Here is a 16,846-nt window from a genome sequence, read left to right on the forward strand (position 1 = left end):
TTTTTTTTTTTTTTTTTTCCCCCGAAGGAAAAAAAAAGCAAGTGTTTAAGATTTTTTAAAAAAATCAACAGATACTCTGAATCATAAATTTTTTTCAAAGGTTTTTTAGAAATCATGTAATATTTGTAAAAGCAACGATTGAAAAATACCGTGATATTGGTAGTTTTTATCAGTACATTTTGTTTCATGTAATTTTCATAAAAATAGCATGCGTAAAATACGATAAATCATCGATAATATCTACAGGTTTTTTTATTTGTATTACTTTCATAAAAATGACGTGTTGCCGCAAAAAAATACCCTTATTTCACCCAAACTTTGTGTCTATTTTTGGAAGCATATTGCTTTGGTAATTATATTTCAAGATTGGCAGACACTATGCAGACTTAAGTCTTCTGCTAACTACAACTACGAGAACTAACTTTAGATGAAAATGATGTATTTTTAATGTATTTTGAATTGTTTGATTAGAAATACATTATTTGAAATTATTAGTCCAAAGGGGCTTTGTCTCTGAAGGACTATTGTTTTCATTTTGCGATTTTGTGTTGAATCACTGTAAACTGCAAATCACTTTTCAACCTGTTGCCACCAAATGTTAGTTCTGCATTATATTTGAAGAAATTAAATAATGAAAAACCTGCATAAAAGTATGTATATTTCTTGCATTGTGATAAAACAACGGTACATAGAGCCATTGAATTTTGAATGGCGTAATTCTCCTATGAATATGGGCATGTGTAACACCAAATTTGAAACTTGGAATTTGTTTTATTATCGGTTTAATATTTTGTAAAACTTTAACGAATTTTTGAGTAACAAACTCAACGATTTAAAAGCGAGCAATGGCAGCACTCTACGGGAAAAAAACACCTTTATCTCCTGCGCGGGGAACTGTGTATTGGAAATTCTAAAGATATGCTCGTTTTAAAATTATTTTGTGACATTGCTATTGAACTGAATTTCATGGTTTAAGTGCAAAGAACATGATGTTTAATAAATAAAGGTAACACACAAAACATTAAAAAAATACCACTTTGGTCATAATTTAAAATCTGAAAACTTTCTTTTTTTTTTTTATTTTTTTATTTTGGTTTATTATATTTGTGGCTCTTAGTATTATGTCCATAGCATGTATTTTGCTTTAAATGCAGTTGTAAAAGAGTTTTTTTAAGGTAGGGTTAGGTAAGTACATATTCCGTATTTATTATTAAGTTGTAATAAATATTGTAGAGCTTTTTTTTTTAGTTCACTTTACCTATGCCACTAGGTGGAACACAACACCTTGAAAAATTAGAAGTAGCCCTTACCTTGGAAAAGTCTACCCATGCCTACTTTAGAGCGTTGCATAAAAATTGAGCAACACTGTTTATCTATTTCAGGTTATTTTCCTTTTTTGGTCCAGTGAAAGACTGTTGAAGATTTACAAGCAAAATTCATTTGGTCTTTACGTCATCGACGTATATTTGTTTCATTTGTATCTGCTCTGTTTCTGTTGTTTTCTGCATATGAAATCGTCTTCCATTTCATACTTGTCATAGTGAACTTGTCTTGATGCCATCCGATATCTTTGATATTTAGGTGATTTAAAAAAGCATATACAAAAAAGTTCGTGAATACACGTGGATGACAAAGTTCAGGAGAGACTGAATACCGAAGATAAACTTTGGAATGTCATGAGTCATTGATTTAGGTGACCAGAATGGACAGTTAAATTTTTCCATTTGAAAGGCATGGAAACTGAATTCCCCCCCCAATCCAACAAATTAGATTCTAAGCTGCACTTGGTTTTAGTTAGCATTGACACTGGAAAAAAAGTGCGACTTAGATTCGAATAAATGCCATATGTCGAACTCTAAAAGTTAGGCACTTTGATTTTTATGTGGATGAGGATGGTGAATCTGCTGCTTTGTAGCCTCGGAATAAATACTGTATGGTGCGTGAACTTCTGCTATTTACTGCACTGCTATAAGTTTTTTTGTTAATTTATGAGTTTCTACTAGTTGCCATAACTGCTGCTATTCCAATTTTATCGTTGTGACTTATTTCACTTGTTTAACTGTAGCAGTACATCATATCCATGAAGTTTATCATGCCTAAGAGACAAGGTTTGCATCTATTGTCAGCTTAGGCCTTGGACATCTTACAGGTGACTAGGAATTAGCCCAGTTTTGAGAAAAAATGCCCCAAAGAACAGAACCAAGGTTCTCTACCTCTCTTCTCCTTCTGATAGAACTTCTTACTCAACTGTATCTTAAATACACAGACACACAATTCATTAACAAATATTTGTGCCTTCGGTAAGATTTGAACTCAAGTGCAAAGTTATAGTGGCCTGTTCCCCTCTTACAGACATCATAATGCTGTACCTGTTTTAAACAATTATATAACCTGTGTTCGTAAACACTTTAGCAGAAATTTTCCAGCTGTTTTCTAGACTTTTTTAATTGTTTTAAGTAATGACTGCGTGCTTGGTTATAAAATAGACAGTTACACTTTTTAAATTGCAAAATTCTTCATGAATGCACATTTTTATGAATGAATAAAATTGTCATATATTAGGTATTTATAACATTTTTAAACCTTTGTACTCAAGGCCTTATTCGCTTGGGCAAACCAGCAACTCGAGATGTTTTTCCGTGTATTGTGAATTTCTTACAGTTAATTTAAAATGATTTCTCAGAAATCTAATGGTTCTTTTATACCTGAAGATACTTGCTATCCTGTGGCTCTTTCACCAAGTACAAGCTGTATTCTTTGTGGTATTTCTTCGGATTCTGTATGGGTTATCCATTCTGAATTTGTCTCTTCTGTGGAATTTATGTTGCTTTCACATTCGCTATTACTCTGATTTTTCTCTTACTTACACTTTATCACTCTCCTCATCACTGCTTTCCTTGTCTCTCTCATTAAGTAGTCTATGCATACATGCAGTTTCATTCTTTATCATCAAAACATCAAACTCATCATCATCACTCATCCCTTCATCCTATTCCATCCATGCATGTTGGGCTCCGTAACTCTGAAAATAATATTCCTGTTGCCAACAACTATCGAGTTCAAATTAATGTTGAAGATGCATATATATCAATAAATCTAAAAAATGTAGTAAAGATTGAAGATTGGCAGTTTTCTTATATGCATGTATTGTTGAATTCACTCATGAAGCAATATTGCTTGAACCAAATCTAAGTAAACATCATTACTGCTTGAATTATCATGTCAAATCATGTGATGATTGAGAGTCACCTCTCAAGTGCAGAGAGTTGAGTGATATTTTAGTTTGTTACTAATGTGTATTTTTTATTTTTACCCCCTGAGAGCATGAAAAACTAATTCTATATGTAATGTACTCCATATATTCTTTAGAGGACTTTGGTTCGATACTATGTATGGAAATCTTCTAAAAGTGGATGCATATGGAAACATTTTAGTCTGCTATCATGGATTCAGATTTTTGAAAACGTAAGAATATTTCTTATTCTCTCCCCCCTGAAGATATATTTATTATTTGGATATGTTGGTATAAAATTACTTTCTTGCTTTTATTTCCTTTTTTGCTGAGAATAATGAAAGTTTTTAATTTTTGGTTTTATGTAAAATGTTCATTTTTTATATAGATGTGTATATGTATATATATGTGTGTGTAATTTTTATATATATGTGTGTGTGCATGTGCAGTTTCAAGCAATAAAACTCCTTTCATCCAGCCTACTCTTGTCAAGATTGTTTGATATTCTTTTCAGACATATAAAAGTAGTCTTTATTTGTGTTTTCTTTTATTATTGATTTAGGATTTAAATATGTAAAAGGTTTGCACACTATGTATTCTTTAATGAGGTGTTAATTAATTCAGATATAGTCTTGAATTATTCACCAAATATATAAAGAACATTAGCGAAAAAACAATTGTGGGCTTTAAATGTATGCTAAACACAATGGCATTATGTTGATTCTTTCCCTGTACAGGGACATTTTGCTTTATTATGTGCAGTGTACTGCATTTACATTACATTAGTCTTTTTTGATTTTTGTTCTATTTTTTTATGCAAGATGTTTTTTAATCTCAGAGATAAAGTGTCATGGCTGCAACAAAATATATAGCTTTTGTTTTCCTTAAAGCATAAATTTATTGTAAACTGTAAATCCCAAAATTTAGTCTTATGTAATAATTTAACATTTTCTATGCATATAAAATTAATGTATTAGTTTCATTTCAATGGAAACGTTTCATGTTTTATTCATATACTTTTTAGCACAATAAAATAAAATTTTATTCTTAATTTTAAGACCATAAAGAATTAACTTCAATATTTTGAAGTAGATGTGGGCTGTGTTTTTAAAGAAACAAAAAATAACTAATCTTAAAATTATTCCCCCCTTTTTCTTGAAGATTTTGTTATAACTGTATAATCTGTGTTGAAATAAATCATCGTAAATGGGAAAATAAGATTTTCTGACATGCGTTGAAGTAAATAGTAATTTGGCATACAGGGAAAAGGCAGCCAAAATTTGGAAAAATGGGATATAATCAAGTCCAATTATTTTTTAATCCTGCTCTATATTGCTTGTATATATTTATACAATTTTAAGTTAAATATAATTTACTATTTGTGCACATCATACTGATTATTTGGTAAAGCTGTTGATATTCTTGTCCAGAAACTCTTTGCACTTTTAACTATGAAATAAGCTTTTCATTGGAGAATGTTGGCACCAATTAAAAGTGAAATGTGATATGGCTCCAATGAGAGTTCTTATGCCATTGTAATATAAATCAGATTATTAAAACATGTATTCTTTATTCAAGGATATGTCAACAGTTTGAATTTTTAAAATTTTTGTTAATTTCTTAAATTTTAAATAATCGAATAGATAATTCTGTTTTTATTTCATGGCATACAATTTTAAAATGTATGCGTTCATAGATTTAAAAAAAGTTGTGCATTGAAATATTTTTCTGCAAAACATGAAGCAGGAGTTATTTATTGCTATTTGATTATGAATATCATTTCTTTTTTTAAATCATTTAATAATTACCTTTTGAAATCTTACTTAATGTCACATATGATTAAAACATAAATTAATTGCATAAAAAACTGTGTTTAATTTTGTCATTATTTGTATTTTATGCATTATACCTTTGTCAGTTACAGTGTAGTAGTCTGCTAAATATTGAAAGTATTTTCACAGACTACCATCATACCACTACCATTCAAATTTAGATTTAAAATACCTTCAGTAATATCTCATGACATTAATCACATACAGAGGTCATTCGAAAAGTAATGGACCTATTTTTACATGTAGTGAAACTTAATCCACTAAACACAGTTACTTTGTTTTAAAGTATTCCCCCCCCCTTGATCTAAAAAAAAAACCAGTCTCACCTTTTTTGTCTACTTCCAAGTGTATCTTAAGTCCTTTTTTGATATTATGTTTGAGATATCCTTTACAGTATAGTATTTAGTAATTTATGAAAATAAAATGGCTTAAGTCATATGATTTTAGGTTTGAAAAATACTTATAGTGTGCTTTATTATTATTAGTGAAAGTTGTTTGTTTCAAATATAGCAAAATTAAGTTGCATAAGACTGTTATATTGCTTAAAACTTTGATAATGTACTTGGTTAGCAAAGCACAAAAGGTACGATACTTTACAGCTTCTTTTCTATATCCTAAATAGTATTGCATGTAGCTTGTTATGAAATCAGTGAGCAGCTCATCATATTGACAGTTTTCTCAATGACCATTGGGTGGTTTTTACATTAGATTCCTTAATTAACTTCATTATTTTATTTGAGTTGAAGTAGATGTGGGCTGTGTTTTTAAAGAAACAAAAAATAACTAATCTTATCTTAAAATTATTCCCTCCTTTTTCTTGAAGATTTTGTAATAACTGTATAATCTGTGTTGAAATAAATCACCATAAATGGGAAAATAAGATTTTCTGACATGCGTTGAAGTAAATACTAATTTCGCATACAGGGAAAAGGCAGCCAAGTTTTTTTTAACACACAAATGGGATATAATCAAGTCCAGTTATTTTTTAATCCTGTTCTATATTTACATTAAGCTTATAGTTATTAAGACATTAAGCTTTATAGTCAATATTGATTGCATGACAGAATGTAAAGCTATAATAATTTAGGGGAGCTTACCACTCCATTCGCCCTTCAGCTCTATTTAATAAACAAATTGGCAGAAATGGTACATGCATGTTTTGTTCATGTGTCAAACTGTAATCATTTCATGAATCTCTGCTGTGGTTTTATTCATCTGTGTGCAATAGTTTATTAACTCCCCGTTCTTCCTTTAAATCACTTTTGATTTAGAAAAACATATGAGCTGTATACTGTCTGCAACAAAAATGAACCTGTGGTGTGTTGGGAAAGCATTCCATTTGGGAACTGAAACCAGAGTTAATCTGGTAGAAACAGCCGCACTGTTTCAAGTGGTTCTGTTTTTATGTCCTTTTGGTTACATTTTGAATACCCTGTTTGGTGTGGTTTTAATATACTATATTCTTTTTTAATTATGAGACAATCTTAAAGCATTCATAAAAATAACATTGCTAATTCTAGCAATGTCATTTCTATGAAATTAGCAACTGTAACTTTCAAAATATTTATATGAAATCAGGTAGTTTTTCTATGTCCTTAATCTTGTATGTTATCAGCTCCATTTTTCTCTACGTAAATGAACATTTTGTCTTTAAATTCATATTAAATTGTAAATAAATAATAAAGAGCTAAATTTGTCATTTTCATATTGTTTGGTTAGTTGATTTATTTAATTGCACCAAAGTATTTAAGGGCTATATCTGCATAAGTGGAAGCATGCTATCATGAAGGACTTTTTAAGGAAAATTGTCTTGTATGCATGCATTTTTGTATTGTATTGTGTATGTCAGTTTATACTTCAAAAGATTAATGATGCTAAGTATGCATCATTAATCTTTAATGCATTTGATTGATTAATTAATTTCATTAATGCATTTGATGCTAAGAATAGCTGTTACTATTATATGACAAAATCTCCTTTATTTATTCGTAATAGATTAATTTTGTTTCCTTTTCAGGTCTGAAATTTATAATTTGTATCCTAATAAATTCATTCAGCACCATGAATCTCGCATATATATACTGAACACTCTTTTCAATTTGCCAGGTAAGGCAGATGTTAAATAGTTTGTTGTGTTATTTTTCTCTGATGATTTGAGTTTTTAGTTCTCTCTCTCTCTTTTTTTTTTTTTTTTTTTTTTTTTTAGAAGCTTATCTATTAGCTTGCTTGATTGACTACTTCACAAATTCGACAGAGTACATTCCGTAAGTGTTTTTTTAACTTTAGTATTTTTGTCAGTAAAGAGTGCTCTGCAGTGTATCGCTTTTTGCCATTCATAAATATAAAAATTTTATAACACTGCTTTAAAATCATTAGAAGATATAGCTGGGAAATAAGTGCACATATTCTGCATTTCAATTAATGTATTTTCTTTGCTATTTTAATTTGTATTTTTGAAAATTAATTATCGGAGTACAGGAGTAGGGTATACATTTTTTAATTTTTGATTTAGATAACAGGGTTCATACAGTCTTTAAAAATACTTAAAAGTTCTAAAGTTTTTTTAAATGATTTTTTATCTGTAAAAGTCCTTAATTTTGGCTAAAACCAGCAAAAGGTCCTTAATTTTACTCATCTGCCATTTCCTTACTTTTTTTTAATGACTGCCATTTTGAGTGTGAATTAACATTTTGGAAGAATATTTTTTGGTTATGCATTGACAAATATGTATTTGGTTAACATTTGAATTCTTTTGAAATTATACGGCAATTTCAAGATCAGTTTGTATGTGAAATTTTGAAAAATTTTCTTACAAACATAATAATGTCGGTAATTATGAAAGTAATGATAATGTATTATAATTATATGTAAGAAAGAACACTAAAATAAAACCTTCTGCCATATTTTAAAGTAATATTACGCTCCATTTTTGCAACTTAGAAATATTTTGATTCTGAAAAATAAGATAATAAATGCTATAAAGTACAGTTTCTGAAACACTTCTTAAAAAAAAATTGCCACTGCAACTATTTAAAAATTTATTTCATCTTTTATAGTTTTTCATAAGAGTTTTTTTCCCCATGTAATTGTTTAAGAATAAATAATGCTTATCAGTTTTCTCTTGAAAACTCAGTGTACACTTCTCTTTTCCCAATTTTTTTTTTTTTTTTTTTTTTTTTTTTTTTCAAAATTCTTCTGCCTTTTCCTTGTTTCAGATTTGGCAGGAATAATTTTTTGTTTCTATTTTAGACCTTGCACCTCAGAAGGTCTAAAGGCAAGATTTATAGACTTACAATTTCCAGAAAAATGTGATGAAATAAAAATTTCCAGAAAAATGTGATGAAATAAATAATGGACATGTTTTATAGGAAATTCTTATAAATTTCTCATCTTTTGGAGAATTTTTGGAAGAACAGTGAAAACAAAATTGTTTGAATAGTCTCCTTTTGATCCCAGTTTAAGTCTTTAGTTTAACATGGTTATCTTCCTGTTATTTTCTTATCTTTCAACTAGACACAAGCATTGAAGCGGTCAACAAAAGCAAAGAAATTGAACACAGGCACTTGATTATTCATTATATATGTCAGTGCACCATACATACTCCACAGTGTCTGCCTTAAACTGTAAAAATTTTGCTATCTCTAATTTTTTTTTTTGCTCGGTGCTTCACTAAATTCTAAAAATTCTGCCACACTGGCTGTGGTGACCGTGTATTATTTCATACTTATTCTGTATACTCATATTATTAAAGAAGTAAAGTTAGCAGTTTCTTCTGTACATTCCAAGTAAAAGCAGTTCTTTAAGGCAACATAAATCTTTGATTAAATACGAAAATTATAAAATAAGCGAAAACTCGCTGAAGAAGCAGTTGGTTTTATAAAGAGAGAAAATTATTCTTCAAAGGTACATCATTGAAACATTACGAAATTAGGAGATGAAGCAGAGACTAGTTGGAAAATTGATTTGTTTATTAAAATACTTAGAAACTTAGAAAAAAACTTAGAGAAACTTAAAACTTAGAAAGATGGTAAAGAGAAGGAAACTGATATAAAGTAGCTAAAATATCTAGAAAATTTTAAAACTAAAAAGACAAATAAACATTTTCTTGTTTGTTATTGCTACAAAACATTTGTTTTGTAGTTTTTAAGGTATAATTATACTAATATCATTTTAGAATCAATGCCATGAATTATAATCACTCTCAACTCAAAATGCTCTAAGTGTTTTTAATGGTTATTTTTAAAAAAAGTTTAAAAAAAAGTTAATGTATCCATGTAAATCTGTTATGATAATCTTATATCTAAGAATTATTATAATCTTATATACTTAGATATCTGTTATCCTATATCTAAGTATGTAATTTAATTCTTTGTGAGTAACTTCTCACCCTTGGAAGCTGTCTGAACATGTTAAGGTGAGGTATTGCTCTTCCTTAATCCTTATTTTGGATGCAAAATAAAACACAAAAATGTAAAAATTGACATAAACCTGAATTCTTTATGGCTAATGAGACTTAATAGTACAAAGCAACCTATCTCTTCTACTTCAGTGGCTTATTGGAACTTTATCTTAAATACCATGCTGTTAACCTGGCTGTTAAGTCCATGCTGTTAACCTGGCTGTTAACTCCAGAAGATCTACACGAAATTACAACACTAACTATGTTAAATAAAGTGTAGCTAACTTTCAACGATACCAACATCAGTCGTTCGCATCTGCTCTAATCACTGACTATCTGTCTCTAAGCAAGCAGCTGCAGTGACAATAGCAAGGCTTCTGTTATGAGTCATGCTGAGTATTATTTTACTTCACAGTTTAACTTATGCCATTTGACATGAAATTTGCATATATCTGGACTGAGCAACTATGTGACAAAATGAGGCATAAAAGAAAGAATCAGTAACCATTAGTAAAATTTGAATGAAAAGCCAGTAATCTTTAAAATATGTGGGACTATTATAAGTGTAAAATATGAATGTTTCAAAAACGTTTATGATTTAATGCTAATTAAAAAAATTGTAAAATTTTATTCTTGAATTTGTTTTGTAATTAATATAATCATTAGATATTATATTATAGATAAAAATTATGTATTATTGTGTAAAATGTATAATAATAATGCATCCTACTTACAGATTTATTTTATTCTTAAAAATTAAGTGAAGTTTGAGGATAGATGATTGCTTTCGTGTGTTCAGTTCCTGTTTACTTGATAGGACCTTAATTTTTTTCATTGATGGTCCTTAAAAGGCCTTAATTTCCACACACATAAGTGTGTACGAACCCTGTTATAATTATAACACTGTTTATCTTTCTCATTACCAAAGTTTGTTTAAAACAAAGTAACAGTAAACTTTCATCTAATTAACCTCTACTTAAAATTTAATTTGTAAATAAACATAACCTTGGCTGACTTTCTGTCAAAATTCTGATTCATGTAGAAGGGGTTTTAATTGCATAGTTTCGTAGATGACTGGTCACATGAAAGTTTGCTTTTGGGCAGGGAGGGAATTTAGTGAACGAAAGTCCCCAGAGAATCCTGTCGTCACCTATCTTTCATGTCGTTGCTTGAGATTCACAAATTAATCTTAAGATTTGTATTTGTTTATAGCTCAAGGAACAAAATTTTCATGAATATTATATGGATTATATGCATATATCATTGCTTGCTTTCAAAAATAGGATCACTGAAATGCATGGAACTGTGGTCATTGGCAGAAGTATTTTTTGTCAGTAATAATTATTTATTTTGGAATAATTGATTACAATAATTTAATACAAATTATGCAATATCATTATTAAGAATTTTTAATGATTTTATAATAATATAAGTAATTATAATAATAATTATTTCATATCATACTATGATAGTTATTTATATTTTGGAAGTAGATATCAAATCTTTATACACCACCTGGCCACTTGGCTTAAGAAAGTACCTCTGCCCTCCTTATTATTTTTTTTTAAAGACTCACCATCACACCCTTGTTTGGTCAAGAGTTTGCATTTGGTGATTTGGGAGGGATTGAATCAGCTCTTCATCCAATTGGGAAGTTTAAACAATTTAACCGACATCCTGAATTTAGGGATGGGATCTTTTGCTGATACTGTATATTTGGTGTCAGTTTGGGATCTTATATACTTATTTATTATTTACCTTTCACAAAAATTACCATTTAAAATCTTTGTCTTAAATGATCAAATGCAGAAGAGCAATGGGCAACATTGCCTAAGCTCTTTTCCTTCTGTTCATAAGAAGGAAGCACCATTATTGTTATGTTATGCTATGATAGTTATTTATTGTTGTTTACTATAAAATACAGATATATGTATTTGGAAAATGCTTGTATTTCTGCCGATACATAAATAAATAAATCCACAAACACAATCAAACAATAAATTATAAATGATGATCCATATATAATAAACATATCAGATTATTAAAAAATATTGTCAGTGTCCTAAACCCTGTGATGTTTGAAAGCTGTGCAAAATAAATAGAGAAAATTAAGACTTGAAAAGCCCTATTGCATATCCATTCATCCTGTTTCATAAATAAATCAGTTTAAATCCTGCATGCATGTTTACACTGATGGTTATTTAAGGCCTGTTACCATAACAAAGTTGCTGTCTCTCTATTTAGGCAGGAGACTCCCAATTTCTGATCATGTTCTCGGCAATCCATTTTACAGCAATTTCTTCTCCGTTTTGTCCTGTTCTTAAAATTTTTCACAATTTTTGTGTAGCTTGGCTTAATATATACTTTGTTATTTGCTCTCAAAAAGTGATTTTTTGGCATCTGAATGTACATGGTTTTTCTCTTGATTACATATAAAAGAAAACCACAGTCATTTCATCAGTGAGTCATTGTGGCGTGCTTCTGCTTTGTGTGTGAGAGCACATGTGTCCAAAAATGTCATGTTCGAGTTCTCTAATGAGCATCAAACGTCACTGCACGTCATCTGGCGTATATTAGCTAGTGAGCACAAATCAAGGTTGAGGTTGTTATTTCATTCTTCTCGCTGCTGAGTGCTATGTTTCATGTGCTTCAAAAATCATTACACACTTGACTTTCTGCCTATTAATTCATTGAGCAAATGTACATTGTGTAGCATTTGTCATTGTGATATTTTGGTTTTGCACAGTGGAAGGGCCAATGTTTTTAAACATGTATGTACATAAAGATGTGAAATGTATTTAAAAAAATTAAAAACTGAATTTTTCTGTGGAAACAAAAGATTTTAGCATAAATTTGTACGATCAGTAATTTAGCTCTGTTGTTGCGTATCTGTTTGTCACGCATCTCAAACTGAAACATTCCACGCAGATACATCGTTGATCTGACGCCAGCCTGGCGAATCATTATTTATTATACTTTCCTGTCATCATCGCATGTTTATCAAAACATGGCAACTTGAGTAAAGACTCATGTAGCGATGCCTAAACAATTCTTTTTTTAATGTTACTAATTGAATAATAAAGGAGTATGGTAACCTTTTATGTTGACATTACTCTTGGTGGTGATTACAGATTTAAGTTAAATGTACTAAAAAATGTTGACAAAAAATTTACCAAAAATTTCTTTCCATATGCTAAAAATAGATTTTGTTGATGATACTCATAGATCCAAAGATTACATTTAGGGCTATTTGAATTAAGAATAACTTATTTGTTACTCACACAAACCCAAAAGCAGCTCATATGGCCACATCGAGTCGCAGAATTTAGGACTCGCAGAGACTGCATCAGGCATTAAGATATCTAGCGCCGGCCCTCAATAAGCAGCCTATGGTGGGAATTTACCGTATTTGACGGCATATAGACGCACCCTTATTTAGACGGCCACACACAAGGAAAAAAGTTTCAATAGCATGGTTTCTTTTAGTTCGCACGTTTCGTAAAAGCCAAATAAACAATTATTGAGTGCAATTACCTTCACGTATAAGACTGTATCCTTCACGTATAAGATGCAGGTAACTCTTTTGAGACGAAATTTAGGGAAAAAAGTGTGAAAATTCAGGCTTAATTGTCTCAGTGCATGCTAGAAGCAAGATAAAATTTAACAGAACAACTTGTTGTTAGTCGCCAAACTCGTGATGCATAGCCAAATATGTATGGTGAAGGATAGCTAAATTTGATAATGATAGCTGCAAACTTTAAAGGTTTTTGGATATTGCAAAACAAACGTAAAATTTTTCAATTAACCGATTTTAAAAAAACGTGGAGAAGTGGTAATAAATGATATAAAAGAATTTTTTTCATTGTGATGACAATGCCTCTCAATCATCAATCGGCTCATCAGCGGCCGAGCGGTAAAGATGCTGAACACTGGTAGTTTAGTCTGAGGTTCGAATCCTGCGAACAGGCTGGCTGCACAGGCGTTTTCGTGGTTTTCCCCTTGTGTAATATATATATGAGCCAGTTCCCTTAGAAAGTTCTCCACAAAGGCATCCCTCCCTTTAGGCAGATAGCCCTTGTGTGCTTTGCCATAATTGAATAATCCAATCATCAATCAATCAATGAATGGCGAAATCTGTAGTATGGTTCTAGATCCAGAAAATACTGCTACCGATAGTGAAGAAAAGTGACAGAGAAGTTACTGAAAACAAGGAAATTTCAATTGACAAGTTAGTTGGAATTCTCTAAATAGCAGCTGCAGGACTTCAACAATGTAACTAGACAAGAGATTATGTTTGTCTACAGAATTAAAGAGAAAGTATTAGGACAAAAACGAAGCAACTTGAACAGCTTACATTGAAAGAAATGTTTAATAAGGTAAACAAATAAATATTAATTTTTTATAACCCTTTAGATCATAAATTCTTCATTATTTCATAAATCATGATTTCATATTTTTAATTTTATAATTTCTACATGCCATCTTACTAGATTTAAACTTATGATCTAATATCTGGAATCACCGAAGTCCCGACGAGTCCTGATTTCGGACTTTGTACAGTATTATAAAGCCCGATTGTTGCAAGTCCTGTAATTGCCATATCGGGAACTCCCACTAAAGTCTTTCCTTCTCAGAATCATTGTTGTCACTTTCTTCATTATCAGTAGTGATATTTCCTGGATTTAAAACCATACTATGGATTTCACTTATCATTATTTGATTATTGATTGGGGCAGTATCACTGCAGTGAAAAATGTGTTACATCGTCTTCATTTATTGTCACTTCTCCATAAAGTCCATTAACTGGAAAATTTCGTCCTCTTTAGTATTTAAAATGTGTAACAAAATAATATTCTTAGTTCGCCTAATTCTGAAATCACACTTTTAGAAGCCCAAATTATGCCAAGGTTGTTTGAGAAGACAAGGTCCAATTGCTTTCCAGAACTTCAAGAATTAAAAACATTTTCTAAAAATTCAAACTTTAATTTTGATAAAATAGCTGTAATAATAGCCTGTATAAAATAATAAGGTGGATCAAGTTATAAAATTACAAAAAAAGCACATTTGCTGTTACTTGAATTTAAGTTCATTTTAATTTAATTCTTTCTCTCTTCCTGACTGCTATGCCAACACAAGAAAACCAGTATGAACAACATCCCACTCCAAGCAAATATTCTTGGAGCTTCATTTATTATTATTTAGGTCAAATTTAAAAATGTTTGCAACCACTGAAGGTCCAAAAGCTTGGCAATAAACATCAATCAATGTGCTGCTATTTGTCACATTGTGATTCTGTATCTGAGTAGGTGCTTGAAAGTACATTTGGGGGCATGGTAATCTGAAGGTTTGGATATCAGAAAAACCCAGATATTGAACATCTAGATTTTTGGACTTTGTACTGTATTATTGTCAAATTTTGAGCCTTTAAAAACCAATGTAAAATGTATGTGAAAATGCTTTCAATGTACTAAATGTAACAAAACTGTAATTTAAATGCTACACACTGGAAAATGACTAATGTACTATCGAATAACAGATTGCTCAGAAAATACCAAAAGAGATGTCAGAAATGCAAATTTTGAAATTAAATATCACAGGCAGTCATTGCTTTACAAGAATCAAACTTTTTGTTTTTGTTTTTTAGATTAATTGTAAATTTTTACTAATTATTATTATTATGGGGAGCAAGAGACAGCATAAAAGTTAGCTTTCATAATTTTTGCAAAATTAAACTTTTTGTTTAAAAATGCTATAACATGAATGTTTACATAATTTAAAAAATTTTAATTATTGGGAGTATGTGTCTGTGATATGTGGTTGCAAAAATAAAGGCTCCATGCTTTTATGGATGCAAGGTATATTGATGGAAGTATGTTATTTTGAAAGGTTATGCTTATTTTTTATTCATTTTGTTTCTTTCTGTTTTACCTAATTAGTATCATATAGGATGTCATTTTAGGGCACCAGTTCTGAAACTGTGGTACATTGCAATATTTTTAGTCGTACAGTTTTTACAGAAAAATATTAAATGAGTGTAAAATGACATCCCTTTTAACATTTTTTTTAAATCTTTATTATTCAGAAACGCGTATATCTTTTAAGTTTTTTACTTTTAAGACTCTATCTTTAATGTTGAAACGATGTTGTTAAGATTTTCAAGAATCGTAGCGCCACTCCAGTGTACTTATTTATATTTTATTGTAATGTAAAAGTTTCATATGCAAGTATAATTAAATAATATGAATTTAAAGGTTTTATTCTTTGATTATGTACACTCCATTTACAATGCAGTGATTTTTAATGGCAAAATGCTTTTATGGTGGTACATATATTTTTGTTTCATATTTATGTGGTACAAAAGTTGAAAGGTTTTGAGAACCTCTGTTTTAAGGGTAAAAGTGGTATTAAAAATTATTATCTCATACTTATTTTCCAATTCGCTATATTTTTTGTTATGCCTAATTAGTATATTTTATAATATCATTTTAGGGGTAAAAATGGCATTAAAAATGGGAACATTTTCATGTCTTACAAATCTATTTTTGAAGATGTTAGGGATGCGATTGACTGGGTCCATATGAGGGTATGTATAATTTTTCTTTTATGGGAAACTCTTAAATGTTGCTCTTGATTACACTTATGTGTAGCAAAAGTTCATATGGATAGAATAGTTTCTTGTACTGTTATTTTTGTGTGTCTTTCTAATTATGCTTGTATAATTTCAATCCATTGTAGCCTGATCTCGCATTTTTTGCTATAAATGATCTCCATTTTTTGCTGACTGTGAATTAAATACAGTCAAAAGTCGTTAATTCGGACACCCATAATCCGGAATGATCTATAATCCGGACCTCAAAGCTAAAAACTTTCTGCGCATGTGCCGCATTGGCACATGCGAACAGGCGTTTTACGCGTGCGCGTAAGACCTTGACTACTGCGCATATGCGTGTGCGCAAGTGCAGAATACGTTTTCGCCTGCGTCTTTAATGTATAACGGACGGTGTAAGCTAAAATTATCTAATTATCTATTTCAGTTAATGTTAATGATTGCGTTGTTCCTTAATCTTCGAATTGGATCCCACTTATTATTTTTTGCAGACTGTAAGAGCAATTTTATAAAAGGGTTTAATCCTAGTATCCGGTGCACACGGGATTTGGCTACTTTTGGCGACTTTATGATGAGCAGTAAAAACAAGACATGAGTTGTCAACGGTTCATTCAAGATACATAGTATAGTGTAGTATATACACACATACTAGTATATATAGACGTTCTTTGGATAAATTTTGGTGTTGGTGATAATTTTCAAAATCGCGCCAAGGCTGCACCGTATACTAGGATTTTACCTTATAAAAGTAAACTTGAACTTTAGATTATGTCAAA

The 16,846-nt window shown here is 30.2% G+C and overlaps 1 protein-coding gene across 6 annotated transcripts in view; it reads left to right on the forward strand.

Moving 5' to 3' along the window:
* Nt5b (5' nucleotidase B) overlaps window positions 1-16,846 on the forward strand; it is a 162,721-nt gene that overhangs the window by 86,296 nt on the left and 59,579 nt on the right. For all 6 annotated transcript variants that reach the window (XM_085808020.1, XM_085808022.1, XM_085808017.1 and 3 more), the window contains 4 exons: window positions 3,370-3,465; window positions 7,082-7,170; window positions 7,271-7,328; window positions 15,953-16,046. In XM_085808020.1, coding sequence (XP_085664146.1) covers window positions 3,370-3,465; window positions 7,082-7,170; window positions 7,271-7,328; window positions 15,953-16,046 — 337 coding nt within the window. The remainder of the gene's footprint in view (window positions 1-3,369; window positions 3,466-7,081; window positions 7,171-7,270; window positions 7,329-15,952; window positions 16,047-16,846) is intronic.

This window comes from Stegodyphus dumicola, chromosome X1 (assembly GCF_044657685.1).
Source record: "Stegodyphus dumicola isolate Sdum_Otavi_A_Nest chromosome X1, ASM4465768v1".
NCBI lineage: Eukaryota > Metazoa > Arthropoda > Arachnida > Araneae > Eresidae > Stegodyphus > Stegodyphus dumicola.